Genomic DNA, 26,412 nt, shown 5'->3' on the forward strand with positions numbered 1-26,412 from the left:
GAAGAACTTATCCACTCCTTTTTTAAACACAGCTATACTAACTGCACTAACCACATCCTCTGGCAACAAATTCCAGAGTTTAATTGTGCGTTCAGTGAAAAAGAACTTTCTCCGATTAGTTTTAAATGTGCCACATGCTAACTTCATGGAGTGCCCCCTAGTCTTTCTTCTATCTGAAAGAGTAAATAACAGATTCACATCTATCCGTTCTAGACCTCTCATGATTTTAAACACCTCTATCATATCCACACTCAGCCGTCTCTTCTCCAAGCTGAAAAGTCCTAACCTCTTTAATCTTTCCTCATAGGGGAGCTGTTCCATTCCCCTTATCATTTTGGTCGCCCTTCGCTGTACCTTCTCCATTGCAATTATATCTTTCTTGAGATGCAGCGACCAGAATTGTACACAGTATTCAAGGTGCGGTTTCACCATAGAGGGATACAGAGGCATTATGACATCTTCCGTTTTATTCACCATTCCCTTTCTAATAATTCCCAACATTATGTTTGCTTTTTTGACTGCTGCAGCACACTGAACCGACGATTTCAATGTGTTATCCACTATGACGCCTAGATCTCTTTCTTGGGTAGGAGCACCTAATATGGAACCTAACATTGTGTAACTATAGCATGGGTTATTTTTCCTTATATGCATCACCTTGCACTTGTCCACATTAAATTTCATCTGCCATTTTGATGCCCAATTTTCCAGTCTCACAAGGTCTTCCTGCAATTTATCACAATCTGCTTGTGATTTAACTACTCTGAACAATTTTGTATCATCTGCAAATTTGATTACCTCACTCGTCGTATTTCTTTCCAGATCATTTATAAATATATTGAAAAGTAAGGGTCCCAATACAGATCCCTGAGGAGAATAAGTTTAACAAATATACAATGATTATTTCAAATACTTTACTTTTTATGATTATTTTTATTTCTGTGCTTTTGTATCTATTTCTATTCTTGTGTTTCCTTACTTCTATTTGTAATTTCAAAGTTAAATTATTATTAATTAAATGTCTGTTCTGGTAACTATTTCTACTTTGATTTTGTTTTTTGTATATCCTTCTTTCTTTGTGTTTGGCCCTCCACTCTCCCTACCTCCAAAGAATTTTCTCTGGGTAACTATGGAAACATTCACCAAGTCAAGCCATAACATTTCCAGGGTGATTGCCATAGGTGCTGCAGGTTTCCCCAAATTTCTCCTATCCATAGAAAGTTCATTAGACAACTCTATGACCAGAAAAGACAAATCAGGAAAAATGTTGCCTAAATTGGGAGAAGCTTGCAGGTCTTCCAAAGCAGACAGCAACAAAGCATGCCTTCTTCTTAGCTGTGGTCTTTCCCTGCTCACCCCTCAATGCAGACCATGAAAGGGGAGATCAGAGTGCTTTCTACTAAGGAAGAAATTGTCTCCCACAAGAAAACACCACTGTCCAACACCCACTCCACAATAATACACCCCAGCATAGTCCACCCTCAAAGAGAATTCCCCCACTGAATTAAAAAGAACTCCCACAAAGCCAGACATCCATTGGGTCAGTTTCCATGGTGTTAGTAAGTTTCGCAGTTAGACAAGAGGGCTTGGTCAGCTGCGGAACTTCTGAGGTGGAGGATATAACCAATCAGATTGCTAACAATAGAAATGCCCAGAGTTGGCAACTCCAATATGTTCCCAGCTGCAGTGCTGAAGTTCACAATCATGCCATCACTTCATAAGAACATAAGAACATAAGAAATTGCCATGCTGGGTCAGACCAAGGGTCCATCAAGCCCAACATCCTGTTTCCAACAGAGGCCAAAAAACCAGGCCACAAGAACCTGGCAATTACCCAAACACTAAGAAGAACCCATGCTACTGATGCAATTAATAGCAGTAGCTATTCCCTAAGTATAATTGATTAATAGCCATTAATGGACTTCTCCTCCAAGAACTTATCCAAACCTTTTTTGAACCCAGCTACACCTCCTCTGGCAACAAATTCCAGAGCTTTATTGTGCATTGAGTGAAAAAGAATTTTCTCAGATTAGTCTTAAATGTGTTACTTGCTAACTTCATGGCATGCCCCCTAGTCCTTCTATTATTCGAAAGTGTAAATAACTGAGTCACATCTACTCGTTCAAGACCTCTCATGATCTTAAAGACCTCTATCATATCCCCCCTCAGCCATCTCTCCTCCAAGCTGAACAGCCCTAACCTCTTCAGCCTTTCCTCATAGGGGAGCCGTTCCATCCCTTTTATCATTTTGGTTGCCCTTCTCTGTACCTTCTCCATCGCAACTATATCTTTTTTGAGATGCGGCGACCAGAATTGTACACAGTATTCAAGGTGCGGTCTCACCATGGAGCGATACAGAGGCATTATGACATTTTCCGTTCTATTAACCATTCCCTTTCTAATAATTCCTAACATTCTATTTGCTTTTTTGACTGCTGCAGCACACTGAGCCAACGATTTTAAAGTATTATCCACTATGATGCCTAGATCTTTCTCCTGGGTGGTAGCTCCCAATATGGAACCTAACATCGTGTAACTACAGCAAGGGTTATTTTTCCCTATATGCAACACCTTGCACTTGTCCACATTAAATTTCATCTGCCATTTGGATGCCCAATCCTCCAGTCTTGCAAGGTCCTCCTGTAATGAATCACAGTCTGCCTGTGATTTAACTACTCTGAATAATTTTGTATCATCCGCAAATTTGATAACCTCACTCGTCGTATTCCTTTCCAGATCATTTATATATATATATTGAAAAGCACCGGTCCAAGTACAGATCCCTGAGGCACTCCACTGTTTACCCTTTTCCACTGAGAAAATTGACCATTTAATCCTACTCTCTGTTTCCTGTCTTTTAACCAGTTTTGTAATCCACGAAAGGACATCGCCTCCTATCCCATGACTTTTTAGTTTTCGTAGAAGCCTCTCATGAGGGACTTTGTCAAACGCCTTCTGAAAATCCAAATACACTACATCTACCCGTTCACCTTTATCCACATGTTTATTAACCCCTTCAAAAAAATGAAGCAGATTTGTTAGGCAAGACTTCCCTTGGGTAAATCCATGTTGACTGTGTCCCATTAAATCATGTCTTTCTATATGCTCTACGATTTTGATCTTGAGAATAGTTTCCACTATTTTTCCCGGAACTGGTCAGGCTCACTGGTCTATAGTTACCCGGATCGCCCCTGGAGCCTTTTTTAAATATTGGGGTTACACTGGCCACCCTCTAGTCTTCAGGTACAATGGATGATTTTAATGATAGGTTACAAATTTTAACTAATAGATCAGAAATTTCATTTTTGAGTTCCTTCAGAACCCTAGGATGCATACCATCCGGTCCAGGTGATTTGCTACTCTTTAGTTTGTCAATCTGGCCTACTACATCTTCCAGGTTCACAGTGATTTCGTTCAGTTCGTCTGAGTCATCACCCCTGAAAACCATCTCCGGAACTGGTATCTCCCCAACATCCTCATTAGTAAACACGGAGGCAAAGAATTCATTTAGTCTTTCTGCAATGGCCTTATCTTCCCTAAGAGCCCCTTTAACCCCTCTGTCATCTAATGGTCTAACAGACTCCCTCACAGGTTTCTTGCTTTGGATATATTTTAAAAAGTTTTTATTATGAGTTTTTGCCTCTATGGCCAACTTCATTTCAAATTCTCTCTTCGCCTGTCTTATCAATGTTTTACACTTACCTTGACAATGCTTATGTTTTATCCTATTTTCTTCAGATGGATCCTTCTTCCAATTTTTGAAGGATGTTTTTTGGCTAAAATAGCCTCTTTCACCTCACCTTTTAACCATGACGGTAATCGTTTTGCCTTCCTTCCACCTTTCTTAATGCGCGGAATACATATGGACTGCGCCTCTAGGATTGTATTTTTACAATAGGCATCACAGCAGAAGAGGGTAGCTATGGTATTTACCCTTATACCTCCACACAAAAGAAACAAAAATGAAAGTGGAAAAAGCCAGGAGGCAGAAATGCTATAAAAAGTTTGGCACACATCAAATCAATGTGCCACCAATATGGGAAACATTTTCCATTAAAAAATAAAATGGGGGCTGGCCCAGAGGCTCATGCTGCACTGCCATGTGGAAGGTCTCATTTGATCAGCAAGTCAGGTCTTCTGTTCCTCAGTTTGGCTGGGGCTGGGAATGCTGCACAGGGCATCATGGCCATTGTTTAAGAGGACCGCCTAGTGGCCAGATTCAGTGCCATGATTGCAGGGTTGTGGAAGGAATCCAATTCCATGGCCCCTGGCCCAGGACCATCACTGCAATGATCAGACTAGCTATGTTGATTTGGGGAGGCATATAAAACAGGGGGAAAATCCCCAGATAATTTTGCAATGAAAGTTCATGGCACCAGATCCCAGTCCTGATTCTAACTACACTAGAAATAAAATGGAATGGGAAAACCCTTCTGGATCAGAAAACACATCAATAAAATTGTTTTCCAGTCTTTGTTATGTCAATATTGCTTTTTAAATATTTTCCTTACTTCTTCCCTTTCTTCATTTCAATTCTGTTTTATTATTTTGTTTCACCATTTCTCTTTCCTCTGTCCCTTCTCTGTTACCCTATCCTCTTCAGCCATTGCCACTCTCTCTCCCTTCCGGAGATGCTTTTTTTATCCTCACCTCCCCTTTCCATCCAGTCTCTCCTCCTTGTTCTATTCTAGTCTCTCATTCCTTCTAACAGTCTCCTTCTCTACTACTAATTTCTATAGCATTATTAGATACATGTAGCTCCTACCCCAATTGCCCCTGTCCTTTATCTCCGGTTTTAGCATCCTTCTTTCTAACCATTTCATGGACTCTCCATATCTTCTCTTTGCTTCTTTTCTTTCTCCTCTTCTGTGCTACTTTAATCTGTCCTCTGCTCTACAGTCTTCCTTCCCCTCCCCAATGACATCTCCCTGACAGCATCCTGCCGGCAACATCTTCCAGCCCCCTCTTCTGCTCTGTACCTGCTGATTAGACCAGCACCCTTCTATCACAGGGAATTCTGGCCAGGTGTAGAACAGCAGTGAAAGCTGTAACAGCAAGATAGGGAAAAAAAATGTATGCGACACTATGAAAATTGATCAGTTAGGCAGCAGAGACCATAATTTCAAAGGAGCTGATGCAATACTGTGTGCTCAGCCGAGCGCACTGTTTAACCCACTGTCGGACGCGTGTTAAATAGGCGCTAATCCACCCCAATGCAATAGGGGGATTAGCGCCTATTTAACGTGCATCCGACACGGAGTGAATGAGTTAGCGTTCATGACATGCAAATGCATTTGAATGAGGCTATTACTCATTCACTCCAAATGCAAAAAATAAATGTGCGTTTCAGACGCACATTTATCGCTCAGCTATTAATGCCTGCCTGGAGTAGGCGTTAATAGCTGAGCACACTGAAAAAAGTACAGAAAAGCAGAAAAAACTGCTTTTCTGTACTTTTTTAAAAGTAAAAAAAAAAGAAAAAAATTCTCTGCCGGCCACTTTGAAGACCGATGCCGATATGGTCGGCGTCAGTTTTCATAACCGGCCGGCTGCAGTAATGAAAACCGATGCCGTTTATCGGCATTGGTGTTCATAACCCGCAGACCGCCGGTAACTGCGGGGTCGCGTTAGCTAGCACGACCCCCTAATTTGCATATTGTATGGTGCCCCCCCCCCCCCGCCAATAATATTGCATTGGCCCCTTAGTAAGGAACTGATTCTGCAGCTCTTGTCACAGCCACAGAAGTGTGAATGCCCTGACTGTATCTGACCCCTGAGGCTTGCTAGTATGTTTCTTGCTTTTAAAAGGAAAGGATAATAGGGGAACCCAGAGGTGCTCACAAAGGACCATTGTTTAAATAAAATTCTTGTAGCTGTCCCTGGTTTGTTTCCCAACAGTGGAAGAAGTGCATTCTGGGAATAATTAGAACCCAGAAGGTGACCACTGAGATGGGGAACCGAATAATGAAACAAGACAAAAAAATTAGCGAGCATGTAGTGTGGTATGTTTGATGCTGTAATGCACTGAGAATTTTTAACTTTCCTTGCATAGCAGATGCATGCTAACAATTAATAGTGAAATATATTCCCACCTAACAGTAGCTCTTTAAAGTGGTTTGATCAGTTTTAATGTTTAGGCTGTGCTGTAAGCAACTGAGACCTGAACTCTTCCAATTCTCCTCGGCTGAAAATTTCATAGGAACAACCACAATAGGATTTCAAAGTTCACATCAAAATGTGGGGGTTTCTATAGTTTTAAACTATGTTTCTGCTGAGAATGCCTCCCTACATACTTTTGCCTTTACAATAAAAGGACACACAGATCCAGAAAGCATAACAAATCATCCCACAGCACAGAGCACATAATAGGAATCTGACTGTATGCTGTGGGATGGATTCTTTGCCCATGGGCACTTTCTGAGTCTTCCTCTGCTTTTATTTTAAAGACAAAACTAAGTAGGGAGGCACTCTCAGAAGAAAGATGACGAAGTTCTAGAAACCTTCACATTTTGATTTGGACTTTGAAGTCCCATAGTGATGGGTCCTATAAAGCTGAACAGAACTGGAAGAGTTCAGGACCAAGTGGCTTAAAGCACAGTCAAAATAAAAACCAATCAAATCACTTTAAAAACCCTGTTTAGCATGGAGACTGACTATGAATTTTAATTATGAATCTGTCATATAAAGAAAGTTCAATCTCACTACACCACAAAACCACACTAAACAATTTCTAATCTTTTGTGGGCTTGTTTCATATTTGATTCTCCACCTCAGTTGTCACATTCTGTTTTCTTTTTTTTCTTTCTCATTGGTAAACTTTTTCCTCCCTGATCTCCATGACTCCTTTCTTTCTGTCCCCGATCCTTCCTTTTTCACTTTCTTCTCTGTTCCCTTCTCTCTATGCTTCTAAACTTCCCTCTTCCTCTACTAACTCACTGCTTTGACACGTGCACAGTCAAACATGAACAACAAATGGGTTTCCATGCTATGAAAGGCTCTGTCACAATATCTGACCCCTAAATAACCACAACATTTAATTCTATGCTGCAGATGTTTATGTTTTCTAAATTAGATATGAAGTTTCTGCTGATGCAATGTTGGGGAAACTAACAAATTATCACTGGTTTTGGGACCATTGTGGTTTAACTGAGGGCTTGTGATTTTCTGCATTTCAGAGGTTTTGTTGTTTTTACAGTATGTACAAAGATGAAACCAAGATTTAAGGCGTGTTTGTTATTTTGTCATATTTAAAGTACATTTATTTTCCTCTTACTATTGCTTGCCTATGTTAATTGAATTGTTTTGGATTTAACTGTTTTTCATTCAAATTTAGAACATATCAGTACATTTAAACACATAACCCTACTGAAAGTATTCATCTCCATGACACTCTGAGGCCTGGCATGAGAAGAACTATGATGGCCGATGCCTAGCACCTTCAGCATGTGGCCCACATTCACTCCAGAGGATCAAAGAAAAACATGAGCTCTGGCTCACCGTATTTTCCCATTTTCACCATAAAGATATTGAAAGTAGTCACCCAGCTTTGAAATCATGAAACAGATATTGATAGGGCAGGGGGATGAGCAGTCAGAGGATTTTTATAGTTCCTTAAAGAACTTAGGGTTTGAACAATTGTTGGAAAAGCAAGTTGGCTATATAAAATCTAGGATATTTATTGCTAGAAGGGATTGTATCGAACCAAGCTCTAGTTTAAGGACTTGGTCAGACCACTATATCATTTTTTGCTAGAGTTTCTTGTGATAGTCAGTGCCTGGGAGGATAGAGGATAGTGACCAGAAAGCTCTCAAAAAGGAATATTGACCTTTGAGGGAGCTACTAGATCAAATTAATATAGAGGTTATTCTTGGAAGAAGGAATAGGGAAATGGAATATGTTTTTACATGCTTGTTTGATCAGTGGGTCCCAGAAGAGTTGCTGCAAGTTAGAAGGTAGAAACGATCACCTTAGTTTATGGAGAATGTTTGCTTACTAAAGCATCAAATACGTAGAGAGATGGTGGAGAAAGCATAAGTCCTCCCTGAACCTGAACCAACTTAAGGCCAAGTGCAGAGAATTTCAGTCAGCTATTAGGCAGGCTAAGAGGCAATATATTACCAGCTGACTGACTATAGCAAACAATCGGTCTGCTGCCTTATTCAGAGTTGTTTATGATTTGGGAAGACCTGTAGTCACAAAATATCCATAGAGACTGATGTGTTATAATGATTATAAATGTTTCCTACCTGAAAGAGGAGGGAAAGAACAAAAGGATCAACCAGATCAACAACAAGGATTATTAAATCTTACAGAATTGTTAGAAACATCAAATGAAGAAATTATTCAAAAGAGAGGAACAGTACTTGTTAAGTTTATCTTTCCCTCTGATAGGGATCTAGTGCTTAAATTGTTTTTGAGGAATAGATCCATTAAATATTACAACCAGTTAATCTGGATTTTTCCAGATGTAACTAGAGTTACTCAGAGTAGGAGAAAAGAGTTTCTTGCTTTAAAACAATTAGCAGACAAAGAGGGTGCTCAGATGACTATCCGTTACCCTAGTAAATGTATGGTAAAATTAAACAACGTAAATTACATCTATTATGAACCACTGGATTTAAAAAAATGTTTGGAGGCTAAGAATTTGTTGGGGGAAATGGGTCCTGAATAAAAGTATTCGTATAGTATTGGAAATGGGGTATAATGTTCCAGCATATATATGAATAATTATTGCTTTGATATTTGCTCAAATTAATAAGTTGATTCCTTCGATTTCATAGTATTTAGAATGTCTAAGTGAATGTGTAAAGGTTTTGTGATTTCTTCTTGTTCATACTTCCTAATGTTTGATTGTAGTTTTCACTACTTAGACATTCGTATTCTGTAAATGACTGTAATATGTCACAAATTATAAAAATTGAATAAAGATTAAATTATAAAAAAAATAAATAAATTAATGTTTCTTTGCTCAAAAGATCCTGGAGCTTAAAGTTAGACTGGACCAGAATCTTAGTTCTCAGTTTGGGAATGGATCCAGAGATGATCTTTTGCTATAGCCTACCCAAAAGGCAAAATGCATGCAATTATTATATGTTCTGAGGATTGACAAAAACAGAGACACTAATGAAGCACAGGGAAATTTGAGGGAGTTTCATCAGGTATCTCTTATGTTTTGCTGCTTGTTGAACACTGCTAGGATTGCTACTTCTGGATTTTCCCTAGGTGCACGCGCGCCTAAAGTTCGTTCTCTTAAAGGAACTGCATCAGGATGACGTTGTGACTCTTTGCCCTATAAAAGGGCCTCCCTGATGTTCTTCTTTGCCTCAGCAAAGGTCGTCCAAGTCTGCCTTCAGTCACAGCTTTGTCTTCAGCTTGTGTTGCCTTCAGCTTTAGCTGCAGCTTCTGTCACAGTCCTCATCTTCAGCTTCAGCCTCTGCCACAGACTTCAGCCTCAGCCTCTACCACAGTCCTCGTCTTCAGCCTCAGCCTTTCCCACAATCCTCGCCTTCAGCCTCTGCCACAGTATTCAACCTCAGCCTTTGCCACAGTCCTCGTCTCCAGCCTCAGCTTCTGTCACAGTCCTCGTCTTCAGCCTCAGCCTCTGCCAGTCTTCAGTCTCAGCCTCTGCCACAGTCCTCATCTTCAGCCTCAGCCTCTCCCATAATCCTTGTCTTCAGCTTCAGCCTCTGCCACATTCTTCAATCTCAGCCTCTGCCACAGTCCTCATCTTCAGTGTCAGCCTCTGCCACAGTTGTCAGCTCCACGTCTGTCTTCAGCTCCATCCTTCGTCCAAGCTGGCTTTGTCCATAATTACAGTTTGCTGGACTTTCTCCTAATCTGGCCCATGCAAAAACATGTTCACCCACTGTTAGGCAAACCTTAGGGCCCTGCCCCTCAGGTTGCATCAGTTGTGCCACTGCAAGAATGGCTCATGCTCATGCTTGCAACAGGTTGCCAAGGCTATGATCTTGGTGTTCGCGTCTCTTCAACAGGCCATTGCTGCTTTGGTCACCCAGATGCAGGAGCAAAAAACCAAATTGAATGGTCTCTTGAACAGGTTCATGCAACAGGCTTAGCAGCAACTCAACCATGTAAATGGCTTACTACAGACCTTGTCTCAGCATTTATATATGATGCAAGCCCAATGTCTGGGTTCTCTCCCAGTACCAGCTTTGGTGACTCCTGTGCTGGCACCCATCTGGACAGTGGAATCTATGATTCAACTCCCACCACCTCCAAGGTATAGTGGTGACCCTAAGGGGTGCAGAGGGCTCCTTAATATTTGCAAAATGCATTTCGAGTTACAACCGGCCCTTTTTGATTTTTGATCGTGTCAAGATTACGTATATCTTTTCCTTGTTAGACAGTCCCGCTCTCGCCTGGGCCTTTCCCTTATGGGAAGAAGATGACCTACTTCTCGTGAAGTTGGACAATGTCATACAACTGTTTTGCCTGATCTTTGACCAAACCAGATGTGTCTCATCTGCTGTCACAGAACTTCTTCGTATCTGTCAAGGCACCCGCTCAGTAGGTGAGTATGCAGTGGAATTTTGTACCTTGGCCTCTGAATATTGGGATGAAGATAGCCAAACTGCCATTTTTGGGCAAGGTTTATCTGAAAGAATAAAAGACAAACTAGCAGCTCATGACCTCCACCCATCCCTAGAAGCACTTGGCTATTTGAATAGATCTGAGATTTCAGGAAAAAGCTTAAGAGAGGAAAGCCTCCCTTCAGACTATGCCTGAGGGCCCTCAGCTATCTGATTCCCTTGCAGCCCACTCAGAGCCAGCAAGGGTCATATGCAAGTGGGCAGTACATGATTTTCGGTTGATGAAAAAGAAAGGCGAAGACTACACAATCTCTGCCTCTGCTGTGCAGTGCAAGGACATTTTGTTAGCTGTTGTCCCGATACCCCAGACACCCCCGTTAGGAGAAGTGTACTTCAGATGTCAGTTTTTCACCACCCTGTGTCCTCCCCACAATTAATGATAACGGTGTCCCTCACATTCGAAAAACACTCAGTTCAAACTTAAGCCTTAGTAGACTCCGGTGCAGTGGACAACTTTATTCAGGAATCGATGTTACATAAGTGTAGATATCTTACTACCAGTTTGAACACTCCTTGTGTTATTTCTTCCATCTACACAGAACCCTTACCTGGTCATGTGAGTCCCACCAAGAAACTCTCCAGTTCTATGTGCTACCTAAGGCATCCAGCCCTCTTGTACTTGGATTACTCTGGCTCAGACTCCATCAACCATCCATTGACAGGAGCACCTTACAGATCTCCCAATGGGTCCATCCTGCCAAGAGCATTGCGCTGCCTTGTACTTATCTCCAGGTGCTGCGCTCTGGACCACCTCACCTGAAGTACTAGATCTGCCACCCCAGTAGACATCCTGTCCCAGCTTATGTTCTGAGACTTCATCAGTAACCCTAGCATCTTGTAATCCTGCTGACCGTTCAAAAACTCTTGACAAAGTTCCTCATGAGAGGCTTCTAGCAAAAGTAAAAAGTCATGGGATAGGTGGCGATGTCTTTTCGTGGATTACAAACTGGCTAAAAGACAGGAAACAGAGAGTAGGATTAAATGAACAATTTTCTCAATGGAAGGGAGTGGGCAGTGGAGTGCCACAGGGATCTGTATTGGGACCCATACTTTTCAATATATTTATAAATGATCTGGAAAGAAATATGACAAGTGAGGTTATCAAATTTGCAGATGATACAAAATTGTTCAGAGTAGTTAAATCACAAGCAGATTGTGATAAATTGCAGGAAGACCTTCTGAGACTGGAAAATTGGGCATCCAAATGGCAGATGAAATTTAATGTGGTTAAGTGCAAGGTGATGCATATAGGGAAAAATAACCCATGCTATAGTTACACAATGTTAGATTCCATATTAGGAGCTACCACCCAAGAAAGAGATCTAGGCGTCATAGTGGATAACACATTGAAATCATCGGTTCAGTGTGCTGCGGCAATCAAAAACGCAAATAGAATGTTGGGAAATATTAGAAAGGGAATGGTGAATAAAACGGAAAATGTCATAATGCCTTTGTATCGCTCCATGGTGAGACCACACCTTGAATACTGTGTACAATTCTAGTCGCCGCATCTAAAAAAGATATAGTTGCGATGGAGAAGATACAGAGAATGGCGACCAAAATGATAAAGGGAATGGAACAGCTCCCCTATGAGGAAAGACTAAAGAGATTAGGACTTTTCAGCTTGGAGAAGAGATGGCTGAGGGGGATATGATAGAGGTGTTTAAAATCATGAGAGGTCTAGAATGGGTTAATTTGAATCGGTTATTTACTCTTTCGGATAATAGAAAGACTAGGGGGCACTCCCTGAAGTTAGCATGTGGCACATTTAAAACTAATCGGAGAAAGTTGTTTTTCACTCAACACACAATTAAACTCTGGAATTTATTGCCAGAGGATGTGGTTAGTGAAGTTAGTGTAGCTATGTTTAAAAAAGGATTGGATAAGTTCTTGGAGGAGAAGTCCATTGATGCAATTAATAGCAGTGGCTATTCCCTAAGTAAACTTGATTCATAGCCGTTAATGGACTTCTCCTCCAAGAACTTATCCAAACCCTTTTTTGAACCCAGCTACACTAACTGCACTAACCACATCCTCTGGCAACAAATTCCAGAGCTTTATTGTGCGTTGAGTGAAAAATAATTTTCTTCGATGAGTCTTAAATGTGCTACTTGCTAACTTCATGGAATGCCCCCTAGTCCCTTCTATTATTCGAAAGTGTAAATAACCGATTCACATCTACTCGTTCAAGACCTCTCATGATCTTAAAGACCTCTATCATGTCCCCCCTCAGTACCTTCAATGCCTCCCCAGAACCCAAAGAAAAGAGGCTTGGGGGGGGGGGGGGACTTAGAGGAGTGGGTATTGTTATGTTTTGCTGCTTGTAGGACAGCCCTGCAAGTGGCTGCATTCACTCTGGGACCAGCAGTCCTCACTATGGTGTTACACTGCTAGGATCACTGCCTCTGGACTTCCCTTAAGCGCACATACACTCAAAGTTCATTATCTTAAAGGACCCGCCATGGCGCCCTTGGATGACATTGTGACTCTTTGCCCTATAAAAGGGCCGCCCCGATGTTCTTCTTTGCCTCAGCAAAGGTTGTCCAAGTTTGTCTTCAGCCTTGCCTTGCCTTCAGCCTTGCCTTGTTTTCAGCTTCAGTCTCTGTCACAGTCCTCATCTTCAGCTTCAGTCTCTGCCACAGTCTTCATCTTCAGCCTTGGCCTCTGCCACAGTTCTCTTCTTCAGCTTTTGCCTCTGTCACAGTCCTCATCTTCAGTTTCAGTCTCTGTCACAGTCTTCAGCCTCAGCCTCTACCACAGTCCTTGTCTTCAGTAGAGATGTGAATCGTGTGATCGATCGTCTTAATGATCGATTTCGGCTGGGGGGGGAGGGAATCGGATCGTTGCGGTTTTTTTTTTTTAAATATCGTGTAAATCGGGGGAGGGTGGGAAAACTGGCACACTAAAACATCCCTAAAACCCACCCCGATCCTTTAAAATAAATCCCCCACTCTCCCGAACCCCCCCAAAATGTCTTAAATTACCTGGGGTCCAGTGGGGGGGGGGTCCCGTTGTGATCTTCTACTCTTGGGCCACGGGTGCGTTGATAGAAATGGCGCCGGCGCTACCTTTGCCCTGTCATATGACAGGGCAAAGGTAGCGCCAGCTCCATTTTGCTTCCTGTCCCCCGACGTCACGAGCGTAGGAGATCGCTCCCGGACCCCCGCTGGACCCCCAGGGACTTTTGGCCAGCTTTGGGGGGCCTTCTGACCCCCACAAGACTTGCCAAAAGTCCAGCAGGGGTCTGGGAATGACCTCCTGCACTCGAATCGTGTTGCCGTACGGCCGGTGCCATTTTGCAATATGGCCGGCGCCATTTTGCAAAATGGCGCCGGCCATACGGCAACATGATTCGAGTGCAGGAGGTCGTTCCTGGACCCCCGCTGGACCCCCAGGGACTTTTGGCCAGCTTGGGGGGGCTTCCTGACCCCCACAAGACTTGCCAAAAGTCCAGCGGGGGTCCGGGAGCGATCTCCTACGCTCGTGACGTCGGGGGACAGGAAGCAAAATGGCGCCGGCGCTACCTTTGCCCTGTCATATGACAGGGCAAAGTTAGCGCCAGCTCCATTTCTATCAACGCACCCGTGGCCCGAGAGTGGAAGATCACAACAGGACCCCCCCACCGGACCCCAGGTAATTTAAGACATTTTGGGGGGGTTCGGGAGGGTGGGGGATTTATTTTAAAGGGTCGGGGTGGGTTTTAGGGATGTTTTAGTGTGCCGGTTTTCCCGCCCTCCCCTTCCCCTTCCCCTCCCCCTTCCCCCAATTTACGATTTTTGACGATAAATCGGGGGAATTCCTATTGAATATCGCCTCTAACGATTTTTGACGATTTAAAATATATCGGATGATATTTTAAATCGTCAAAAAAGGATTCACATCCATAGTCTTCAGCTTCAGCCTCTGCCACAGTCTTCAGCTCCACATCTGTCTTCAGCTCAAGCCCTGCCCCTGAGGTTGCATCAATTGTGCCACAGCAAGAGGGGCTCACACTCACGATCACAACAGTATCATTACAGAAATAAAATAACCTTCTCCAAGAAGCAAAAGCTACCACCTGTCACTTACATGTGCTACCTTCTAAATAAAGGAAAGGGGCTACTACCATACATTATGGATACTGTAAATTGTTCCCTCAAGCAAGGTAATCTGCCTGAGAGCTTGAAAAAGGCAGTGATTAGACCAATTCTAAATTTAAAAAAAAAAGGCTGACTCTGCGACATAAGCTAACTACGTGTATGCTATCTCATCTGCCCTTCTTGGGTAAGTTTAAAGAAAGGGTGGTTTTTAAACAATTATTAGACTAAGTGAAATTGTCAGGAATTTGTTTTCCCTTACCAATCTAGCTTTTGGGCCGGACATGGCACAAAAATGATTCTTTTGGATCTAGTAAATAAGATAGAAATAAAAGCTGATGAAGACAGCATTCCTTGTTATCTTGTTGGACTTAAGCCACTGTAACAATGCTGTGTCAATGGCAGTGGTTAAGGATGTAAGGATGAGAGGTCTAGTATTGAAGTGATTAGCATCATTTCTTACAGGATGCGGTGTGTTGTGGAATACTGTACAATCTACCCCATATCCATTATTATATCGAGTTCCTCAGGGCTCATATTAGCATCTTTACTTTTAAATGTCTACATGGCACCTTTGGTGAGCTTAATAAAAGGATTCAGTAGTAACTGTCCATCTTCCTGTTGACCCTCTACAATTGTTATTACCTATGGGTGTGGACCAGCAATCTGCGGTTGCTAATTTGAATACTTGTTTGGTGGATGATACGAACCAAGTTGATGTTAAATCCTTTGAAGTCTGAACCATTGTGAGTTAAAAGGTATGTGAGGAAGCTTTTACAAATCTTTTGCGGGTTACATGTTGAACTCAAAGGAATCTGTGTGCTCCTTGGGTGTCCATTTGAACCCTCAACTTGCAATGTTAGTTCAAATCTCGCATGTGATGAGTTGCTGATGTACATTTGCCAGATGCTAATATACATGTGACCCAAAAAAACTTACTGATGGTGGTGCATACCCTGATTTTGGGCAAAATGGATCACTGTAATGGGCTCTATCTACCTGGTATTAGTCTGAACAGGTTAACACTGCTCCAGAATACAGCAGCTCATTTAATCAAAGGAAAAAATGTTCACAATATGTCTTCCCTATTTTGCAAGGGCTGCATTGCCTTCCTATGCCATAAAGATTGCAATTTAAAATATTCTTAATATTGTTTAAAATACTTTCAACAGGCATCCCTAACTACCTGTCAATATTATATCAATATTTCCTTCAGAGGACTTTGACAGTGCCTATATTTCCCAAAATGAAGCTCTCCACCATGATGACATGAGCTTTTCATATACCTTGGAATCTGTTGCCCCTTGAAGTTCATTTGGAATTGTATTTGTTGTCATTCTGGAAAAAAAGTAAAAACTTGGCTTTTTGAGCAAGCATATGACCTAGTTCCAGATCATTGGTAGGTATGGTATAAATCACATGGATGAGGTGAGGGATAGAGCTATATCTGTAGTGGGACTGTTATGGCTGCCGGCTGTGGCGGTCCGCGACCGGGGCCGGTCACTCACCCGTGGCGTCAGGCCCCTCTTGGGATGCCCGCGGGAGCCGGCAGTCACCTCTGAAAATCTCTTCGCGGCTGTGGCTGCTTCTAAGATGGCCGCCTTTTCCTGTTGACTCCGCCCCCACCGGGCCTCCTAGAGCCGCGTGCGTGGCTGCTGGGGTAATTTAAAGGGACCATTACAGGAAATGATCACTGCCTCTTCCTGGGACTCTGCCTGGTTTCCGGTATTTAAGGCAAGGTCTGCTCCTCAGACCTTGCCTTGGTTTCTTGGCTCTTGGTCCTGTGAGTTCCTGTGCCTTGTGTTCTTGGTCCGCTGCCTGCTCGTCTGGTTCCTGTTCTTCTTGGTCCTTGTTCCTGATTCTCCTCTTGTTGGATGGATTCTTATGGCTTTGAACTTTGGACCAGCTGCCGACCATTCCTCTGGCTTTGATCCCTGGACCGGCTTCCGACCATTTTTCTGGCTTTGACCCTTGGACCGGCTGCCGACCATTCCTCTGGCTTTGACCCCTGGACTGGCTTCCGACCATTCTTCTGGCTTAGACCCTCGGACCGGCTTCCGACCATTCTCCGGATATCAACACTTGAATTGACTTTGACCTGCTGGAGGCGCTAGCTATCTGGATTCCATGACCTGCAGGAGGCACCTGCATCCAGATCTTCTTCGGTCTTCAGGGAGTCTCCTAAGTCCCAGTGGCCGGGTTCCTATGGGTTCCTCCTGGGAGAATCGCGAGTTTCCAGGGTGAAGTCTTCATTCCACATCTACATCATCAGGCCTCGCCTTCCGACGGTAGGGACCTAAGAGGGTTTACTCTCCTAGGTGGCGCTAACTCTACCTCGGACCAAGGGTCCACTGTCAGAACCATAACAGGGACCTTTATTGTGCAACACCATGCCCTAGAAATTATGGTTAGTGTCTGATGGAAAAACATTCAAAAAAGATTTAAAAACTTGGCTGTTTTTACAGGCATTTAAATAATTATTTATTTGAAGTAAAAAAAAGGACAGTCATATGACATGACCTCAGATTATTATCATTTCAGATAGTAACATTGTATTGTTGGCATAAAAATACCAGATGGTCCATCTAGTCTGCCCAGCAAGCTTCCCCATGACAACAACTACCACTCCATGCAGATTATCCCAAGTGTCTGCCCAGGGCAGTAACTTCCACGCCGTACAGGTTACCCCCATGTGTATGTTAAGGGTATTAACTGTTGTTCCATGCAGGTTACCCCCATGCCTTATGCTAAGGATAGTAATACTTAGAAGTAAAACCAAGCAACTGTCAATGTGCTGAGCAACCTTCCTGACAATACAGACAATGTTGCATGAATGGTCTTTGCTTTTGGACTTGGCCGTAGAAACTTTATCCCCAATGTAAGTATATCAGTACTCCAGAGCTTAAAAGTCAGGGTCCAGCATTGGCTATCTTCAGAATCCAATACCCTTTTTTCCCTGCCCCACCATCAAAGCGAAGAGCGATGTTATAGTTATGTCAAAATAATCAAGGCTAATTGGTTAAGGGTAGTAATCCCCCATGCTTTCTAATTAAGGGAACTAACTGCCGCTCCATGCAGGCTACTCACATGCGCCCTTTTCATTATTATCCTCAAGCCTTTAGGGATCCACAGTGTTCATCCCATGCCCTTTTAAATTTGTTTACTATTTTCATCCTCACCACCTCTTCAGGAAAGGCATTCCAGGCATCCACAACCCTCTCAGTGAAAAAATATTTCCTTATGTTGGTTCTGAGTCTTCCCGCCCAGATTTTTATTTCGTGACCACTGGTTCTACCATTTCTTTTTCAACGTAAAATGTTCAAAGTTTGTGCATCGTTAAATCCTTTCTGAAGGTCTGAATCATATCCCCCTGCACCTCCTCTCTTTCAGGGTGACATAGTCAGATCCTTCAGCCTCTCTTCATAAGCGTTCCAATACAGTCCCCACACCATTTTGGTCACCCTTCTTTAGACCACCTCCATCCTGTCTCCATCTTTTAGAGATATGGGTTCCAGTACTGAACATAGTACTCCAGGTGACGGTCACCAAGGACCTGTTCAAGGGCATCACTACCTCTTTTTTCTTACTTGTTGTTCCTCTCTCTATACATCCTAGCAATCTTCTCGCTTTAGCTATCGCCATATCACATTACCTCATCGCCTTCAGATCAGCAGACACTATCACTCCAAAGTCACTCTCCCACTCCATGCACATCAGCCTTTCTCCCCCATCACATACAGTTCTTTTGGATTGCTGCACCCCAGATGCATGACTCTGCACTTCTTGGCATTGAATCCCAGCTGTCAAATCCTCAACCACTCTTCACGCTTTCTAAATTACTTTTCATTCTCTCTACTCCTTCAGGCATGCCCATTCTGTTGCAGATCTTAGCATCATCCTCAAATTGACAAACTTTACCTTCTAACCCTTCCGCAATGTCACTACCAAAGATATTGAACAGAACCGGTTACAAAACCGATCCCTGTGGCACTTCGCTTAACACCGTTCTTTCTTCAGAGTAGGATCCATTCACCAGTTTGCAATCCATGCCACTATGTTGGTATCCACACCCAAGCTTCCCATTTAGTTCACTAATCTCCTATGCACGACCATTTCAAAAGCTTTGCTGAAATCCAAGTAAATCACATCTAGTGCTCTTCCTTGATCCAATTCTCTAGTCACTGAATCAAAAAAATCAATCAGATCTGTCTGACAGGACCTTTTCCTGGTGAATCCATGCTTCCTTGGGTCCAGTATCCTACCAGACTGGAAATAGTTCACTATCCTTTCCTTCATTAGAAGCTCCATTAACTTTAACACCACCAAGATGTAGTTTCCAGTCTCCTCTCTGCTTCCACTCTTGTGAAGTGGGACAACCACCGCTCTTCTCCAATCTCGTGGCATCGGTCTTCTATTGAACAGGTCTTTCAGCAGACTGGCCACCACATCTCTGAACTCACTCAGTATCCTGGGATGTACCTCATACAGCCCCATGTCCTTGTCTAGTTTTCCTAGCTCTTCCCATATATTCTCTTCTATAAACAGAGTTTCATCTACTCCACCCACATTTATTGTCTTGTCAACTAGCAATGGTCCTTCTCCAGGGTCTTCTTCAGCAAACAATGAAATGAAATATTTGATTAATATTTCTGCCATTTCTTCATCTCTCTCCACACATTGCTCCTGGTTGCCTTTCAATTTCACTATACCACTTCAGCCTTCCTTCTTTCTCTGATATATCTGAAAAATGTTTTAACACCAAGCTTTACGTCTTTGGCAATCCTTTTTTCTACTTGAACTTTTGCTTTCCCGATTTCTTTACTCATTTCCCTCAGTTTCACAAAGTATTCCTCCCTGTGTTCCTCTTTTTGGAATTCCTTATACTTCTTGACCGCTCTTCATTTTGCCTTTATTTTTTTCAGCTACCTCCTTTGAGAACCAGATCAGTTTCTTAATTCTCTTACTTCTGTTTACTTTTCTAACATATATATATCTTGCCTTCATAATAACTCCTTTTAATTTTGCCCACTGTTGCTCCACCTCCCCCATTTTCTCCCAGTCTTCTAGTTCTTCCTCCAGGTACGTCCGCATTTTGACAAAGTCTGTATTTTTTAAAGCAAAACTTGGGTCTTCGTGTGACTTTCCCTTATCCTATTTGCGATATCAAACCATACAGTTTGATGATCATTGGTGCTCAGGTGGCACCCACCCAGACATTATAGATATCATTTCCATTAGTGAACATCAGGCCAAGTATCACCTTCCCTTGTGGGTTCCATTACCATTTGTCCTAGCACAGCCCCTTGAAGGGCCTCCACTATCTCTCTTACGCAGAAAGGATTCTCCAGTCTACATCCGGCAGATTAAAATCTCCGAGCACCACGTCTGCCTTCTGTCCCACCTTTTGGATGTCTTCGACCAGATCTCTGTCCAATTCTTCTGTTTGAGCTGAAGGCCTATAGACCACACCAGTAAAAATGGATGCACCATCTTTTTTTAGGTCGGCCCATAATGCTTCTTCTCTATCCCATGTCCCTTGCAGGTCAGTTGATTGGATAGTGTTTTTGACATAAAGAGCTACTCCTCCCCCTTTCCTGTCCTCTCTGTCCTTCCTTAACATGTTATAGCCTAGAATGGCTGTATCTCAATCATGAGAATCTGTAATCCATGCCTCCTTAACAGCAACAATGTCCAAGTTTCCCTCCACCATTAGGGCCTGCAGGTCTAGGATTTCATTGCCAAAAGTACAAGCATTTGTGGTCATAGCTTTCCAATTCTTCTCCTTCCTAGTCTCCTGATTGATTTTATTTTCTCCTCCCTCTTCCTGTATTGCTTGGGGTGAAAGGCCAATTTCATTGGCCACCTCCTGCCACCCCCATTCTCTAGTTTCAATTTCTGATAATATATGATCTGAATTTCTCAGCATTCTTCTTCCTGCTACAGACAGAGGTAGGCTATCCTTACCATATAACCTTTTACTGCTCCATACATGCCCCAGCCTCCATCATATCTAAAACCACTTTCTGTACACCAGATTTTGAGCCAGGAATTGAAATTATCTATATGGCATAGCTAATTTCCCTTTCCAAGAACAGATAATAATTCTGGTGTTAATGTATTTTTTGTATGTCTAGTTCATTTTAATTTTATGCTTTTAGTATATATTTATTATATTTGTTTTAATTCTATATTTTATTATGTATGTTTTAATCATAAACCACTTCAATCTATGGAGTGTGCGATATGAATGAATGAAAAATGTCTATTGCATTTTTATGCTGGGTTGGGTGGTAGGGAGGTTATATTGTTATGTCATTTTATATTGTTTTTAGGATGATTTATAATCTTATTATTGGGGAACTGTGGGTGGGTTGGGTAATTTCTTAGTTTTATGATGTTAAATGGGGCACATTTGTTATGTAATTTATATTTGACACTGTTGATGCTGGAATGTTTTTAAATATGTATTTTACTCTAATCCATTTTGGGGTTTTCTGATGACAAAGCAGACAAGTTGAATAAATGACATGAAATGAAATTCCTGAGAAGAAACTTTATAACAAAATATTGAGGGGGTAAATTTTACAGTCATTTATGCTGGCAAATAGTGATTTACCCTGTGTAAATCAGAAAAGTGCCCTCCCTCAACACAGCTAAAAGAATGTGAGCTCTTCCAACAATGCATATAGTTTTAGCCACATTAAAAGATGTTCTCAGGGGGGAAGTCATGGTCAGGAAATGAAAATAACAGATGTAGATTGTATTTTCAACTCTAAGTACAATATTTTCCAAAAAAAAGTACCTGTCAAAAAAAAGCAGATGCAAATGCCAAAGGCTACTTGTACCTACTGCACATTTCAAGGCAAAATGTGTACTTTTGCTTTGAAACTTGGGGCAAAGTCCACAAAATGCACTGTTTGAAAGTTGCCCCATAAACCAAAATCAAAGAGGCCAATATTCAAACAAAACTGAGCACCTGACTTACATGTCTCAGTTTTAAGTGTCCAGAATTGGGCAAATTTTCAATGGAATTTAGGTAAACTAAAGGCACTCAGCAGGGTAAATGTTCATTTATGCAAATCTAGATGCCTAACGCCTTAAGAAAGGAACAAAAAATGTATGATAACTCCCCCCAAAAAGTCATGTGTGCAAATACCCAGACAACAATCACACTGCAAGAACAAAGGTCTTTGAGCAGAGAAAATTCAGTTAGAAAAATGTTTACAAAATTATGAAAATTGCTTACAGCACTTGAATAGTGGCAAATGTTACATAGTCTTTTTGATACAAGTTACTGGGAGTGATATTTTTCCCTCCATCTCAGCAACGGGTCACCTGCCTAAGAAGCAGAGTGTGTTGCTCTTGATTGTCCTGCGTTCTTGTTTGTGTCTTGCCCAGCCTACCTCGTCCAGCCTTGCCTTGCCCAGCCTGCCTCGTTCAGCATTGTCTCCTCATCCCAGTCTCGTCCAGTGTCTCTCATGTGTCTTCATCCATCCTTGGCCTGACCTCCTGCACTAGACCTGACCACGACTGCCTGACCTCTTGCATTATTCCCTGCCTACACTTGTCTGCCACCTGCTCCGACCACTAGTCTTTTCCTCGTCTCTCCAGTCTGCTGTCTATCCTGACCCTGGCGTACCTCTGGACTCTTGCTCCCTCCACTGCCCTAGGGAACCACCTAAGTCCTGCCGGCCGCCAGGACCCAATGGATCAATGTGTGGGAGAGGCGGCTGGTAGAGGCGAAGCTTCAGTCTGTCCTGCATCAGGGCGCGTTTGCCAACTGTCTGTGTAAGCCTTGTAGGTTCGCCTACAATGCTGCGTCAACTATGCCACAGCAACAAGGGCTCACTCTCACACCACTCATCCTGATAATGACACAAATTTCAAAGAAAACTGAACAAAACTTTCACTCTGTGATTTCTGAAGGTTTCAAAACGTTTTTCGTTTTTTTTTATGGAAGTAAATACTTCTGGAGGTTGCCTGAAGTCCTGCAGTGCACAATGAGAATTATGGGGCCAAGGCAGACAGAACTTAAACACTCACATGCAGTTTCGAGCAGCCAGGTCCCTGTGAAGGAAGTTCCTGTTGCTGAGGTATTCCATTCCCAATGCGATGTCAATCATTAGCTTCAGCAAGGTATGCAGTGGCACATGCTGTAAACAAAGAGTGCAGGACATGTACTTCAATGACAGAAAGAAAGAGGCTAGTCAGATTAATATTTAAATGGAACGCACATGATGTCTTGAAGCATTTTTCCCCCTAGTTGGATCTCTTTTTCTATAAAAGAAGGGGAAGAGGAAGGCTCCAGACTTATTCAAAATTTAAAGGTAGATTTTAAAAGGGCCGTGCGTGTGCCCATAAACGCACATATCTTGTCATGCACAAAAATACAAGCTATTTTATAACCTATGCACGTAGGTTACAAAATACTCTTCACACATCTTATTTGTGCCACATTGCTATAGTTTTCTCTCTCTCTCGTTTCCGCAAGGCTCTGCCCCTTTTCCACCTACTTTTTCTGGGCACGTGTACCTCATTGTAATCGCGCCCTTCCCGGCTATTTAAAATTCGTGTAGCTCCCACATGGCCCACTTACGCTTGTAAGTGGCCATTTTTGCGCATGCAAGGCTTTTAAAATCTACCTTTTAGAGCAGGGGTCAGGAACCTTTTTGGCTGAGAGAGCCATAAACGCCACATATTTTAAAATGTAATTCCATGAGAGCCATACAATATGTTTAAAACTAAATACAAGTAAATGTGTGCATTTTATGTAAGATCACACTTTTAAAGTACAATAAGTCTCTGAAAATATTACACCAGGCCTTAAGACACCAATACATCTCCTATTAGGAAAACGGACCAAGTCAGGCTGCTATAGAGTCCTACACAGAAACGACACGCCAGCAGAAAACCTCACCTGAATCACGTGCTGTCCCTCACCTAACATAGAATAAAGAGACCAAAACGCATAACAAGAAGCATGCAGAAAAAACTGAATTGGAAACTGCAACAAGCCAGAGTCTCTGTATGCAGTGTAACAAAGGAAAAAAGAAACATCACCCATCCTTATAAAACAAATCAAGAAATATAAAATCATCAGCAGTAAAACTGTACTAACAAAAAGAACATATTTCGAAACAGCTGATGAGTGGAATATCCAATAATTAAAAACTCATATAAAACATTTCCAGATACCAACAAAATATTTCAAAATAACAGACACAAAGACCCAGTAATGAAAAATAATAAGGATACAAAAATTTTTTTGCTCTGCATACCTGGGAACGTTTGATATCCAGGTGTCCTGAGATTGTTCTGAATTAGCAGGAGGTGGGGTGGTTTGCTTGGAACTTTCTCCTCTCTCAGTCACATACCAGCGCTCTCTCTCACACTGGCTCTCAATGACACACCTATACACACATGCTCTCAGTCACTCACATAATCACATGCTTTTTCTCTTTCACTTATATAGGCTCTTAATTACACATTTACAAACATGCTGTCTATCTTTTCACGCTTACACACACACACAGGCTTTCAATCACATAAATACATGCTGTCTTTTTCTCTCACACACAGACTCTCATTCACATGCTTACAAACATGTCCTCTCTTTCTCTCATTTACACACAGGCTTTCAATCACATACTCACATGCTCCCTCACCTAAATCAGCTCTCAATCACACACAGATACACATGGTCTCTCTCTCTCATTTAAACACAGGCTCTCAATCACATACTCACATGCTCCATCACCTAAACCAGCTCTCAATCACACACAGACACACATGATCTCTCTCTTACTTATACACACAGGCTCTTAATCATACATACACATGATTTCTCTCACACACAAAGGATCTCAATCATACACACATACTCTTTCACACAAACAGGTTTTCAATCACAAACTTACACATACAGGTTCAGAGGTCAGAGTTGGGAGGAGGCTGCTGCTGCTGCCGCGATTTCCCGGGGTGGGGGAGAGAGAGAGTGCTCGCTCATTCACTCTCTCTCTCCCCCACCCCGGGAACTCGCGGCAGCAGCAGCCTCCTCCCAACGCTAACCTCCTTCATTTTCAGCCCTCGCGGAGGCGGAGTCACATCGGCCGCGGTTGAAGCTCTTCATTTTCCTCCGAGCCGCGCTGCAGTCTTCTTTTCTTCGGGCCGATGCCGAGCGCACTAGCGTGGCCTCTTCTTGCCGCGCACGCACCCGATACTCTCCACTTCCTCTTCCGGGCCGCGGGGGGGGGGGGGGGGGGGCGGGAAGAAGAGAGCACGCCTGTGCCGCTGACTCCAGCTGTCCTGCCGCGTTCCGCCCGGGCTGACAGCATTTTAAGCCCGGACGGAGGAGGACTGGGGAGCAGCTGGGTCAGCGGGAAAGTGTGGCAACACTTGTCTGCGAGCCAGATGCAGCCCTCAAAAGAGCCATATCTGGCTCGCGAGCCATGGGTTCCCGACCCCTGTTTTAGAGAGTATAACTTTCAAACAACTAAATGCAGCAGGGTATATGCATGTATATGGCCGCACGAAGATCTACAATAGTATTTTATAACCTCCTTGTATCTTATACATGCACATTATAAAATATGCACAGCTTTACCCCAGAACATATGGGGCGGATTTTAAGAGCCCTGCTCGCATAAATCTGCCCGGATTTACGCGAGCAGGGCCCTGCGCGCCGGTGCGCCTATGTTCAATAGGCCTACCGGCGCGCGCAGAGCCCCGGGACTCGCGTAAGTCCCGGGGTTTTCCGAGGGGGGCATGTCGGGGGGGCATGTCGGGGGCGGGGCCGAGCGGCGCGCCGTTTTCGGGGCGGGACGCAGCGTTTCGGGGGCGGGCCCGGGGGCGTGGTTTCGGCTCGGGCGGTCCGGGGCGTGGCCGCGCCCTCCGGAACCGCCCCCGGGTTGCGTCTAGGCGCGCCAGCGGCCCGCAGGGATTTACTTCTCCCTCTGGGAGGCGTAAATCCCCCAACAAAGGTAGGGGGGGGGGTTTAGACAGGGCCGGGGGGTGGGTTAGGTAGAGGAAGGGAGGGGAAGGTGAGGGGAGGGCGTTAGCGAATTCCCTCCGAGGCCGCTCCGATTTCGGAGCGGCCTCGGAGGGAACGGAGGTAGGCTGCGCGGCTCGGCGCGCGCCGGCTACACGGAATCGGTAGCCTTGTGCGCGCCGATCCAGGATTTTAGCGGATACGCGCGGCTACGCGCGTATCTACTAAAATCCCGCGTACCTTTGTTTGCGCCTGGAGCGCCAACAAAAGTACGCCAATGCGCCATTTTTGAAAATCTACCCCTATGTGAATATGTATGCTTACACACTAATGCATACAATGCACTGAAAGTGAATATTTGAATGGATTGAACATGCATACTTTAACTACCTATTTTAAAAGTGTATGAGCATAGTTTTTTTTTTTTTATTTATAATTTTTCAAGTCTAACAACATATATTTGCATTGCAGTAAACAGAATAAAATCTGCTAGAGAAGTATAGCGACAGCAAACATATTAATCAAAAGTGCAAACAGTATGTATATTTTAAGCCATGTCCCCATCCCCAAAGTCCTGTCCCCCTAACAGTCCGATGTTCAAGAAGAATGAAGAAGAAGAATGAAGAATGAAGGTTCAGGAAGGATGAACAGTGTCAAGTTCAGATGGATACGTCTGTTTATTCCGCCAAAATACGAATCGATTCCATTGGGACAGATGTTTTTTAAGTAGTTGTCTTCT

The 26,412-nt window shown here is 43.1% G+C and overlaps 1 protein-coding gene across 1 annotated transcript in view; it reads right to left on the minus strand.

Annotated features, from left to right (window-relative positions):
- MERTK (MER proto-oncogene, tyrosine kinase) overlaps positions 1–26,412 on the minus strand; it is a 609,785-nt gene that overhangs the window by 55,712 nt on the left and 527,661 nt on the right. The window contains exon 16 of the mRNA XM_029594310.1: positions 22,730–22,839. Coding sequence (XP_029450170.1) covers positions 22,730–22,839 — 110 coding nt within the window. The remainder of the gene's footprint in view (positions 1–22,729; positions 22,840–26,412) is intronic.

The sequence above is a fragment of the Rhinatrema bivittatum genome, chromosome 3 (genome assembly GCF_901001135.1).
Source record: "Rhinatrema bivittatum chromosome 3, aRhiBiv1.1, whole genome shotgun sequence".
NCBI classification, from domain to species: Eukaryota; Metazoa; Chordata; class Amphibia; order Gymnophiona; family Rhinatrematidae; genus Rhinatrema; species Rhinatrema bivittatum.